Genomic DNA, 334 nt, shown 5'->3' on the forward strand with positions numbered 1-334 from the left:
GACCGCTCTGTTGTTCTTCTACTTGGGTAAGCTCCTGCTGTTCCTGTACTTTCAGGTTCAACTTTTGGTTACCTGTAACGTCTCGTCCTTCTTTCAGGACCTTTCTTCGTCCTTCTGATCCCCAGGGACTGCCGACACCCTCACTGCCCTCATTTACTCCTCCTGGAATGGTCGGGTCCCCTACTATGATTTGTTTCCTCCAAGCGCTCTCCCCAACTCCCGTTGAAGGCTTTCTTACCTTCGGTTGGAGCTTGTCCGAGGGCCTATTCTTAATCGATTTGCAGCTTAAGGAGGCACGGTAATTTTTTTTCTGAAAGTTTCCCTTAACTGTCCC

General features: G+C 49.4%; 1 protein-coding gene across 1 annotated transcript; it reads left to right on the forward strand.

The window, feature by feature from the left end:
- CSUI_009621 (uncharacterized protein) lies at positions 1-243 on the forward strand (the record flags this gene model as incomplete). Its single annotated transcript, XM_068069734.1, has 1 exon — positions 1-243. A coding segment is annotated over one exon (242 nt), but the record flags the coding sequence as incomplete, so codon positions are not given.
- Between the last annotated feature and the right edge of the window lie 91 nt (positions 244-334).

This window comes from Cystoisospora suis (genome assembly GCF_002600585.1).
Source record: "Cystoisospora suis strain Wien I chromosome Unknown contig_5822, whole genome shotgun sequence".
Taxonomy (NCBI): domain Eukaryota; phylum Apicomplexa; class Conoidasida; order Eucoccidiorida; family Sarcocystidae; genus Cystoisospora; species Cystoisospora suis.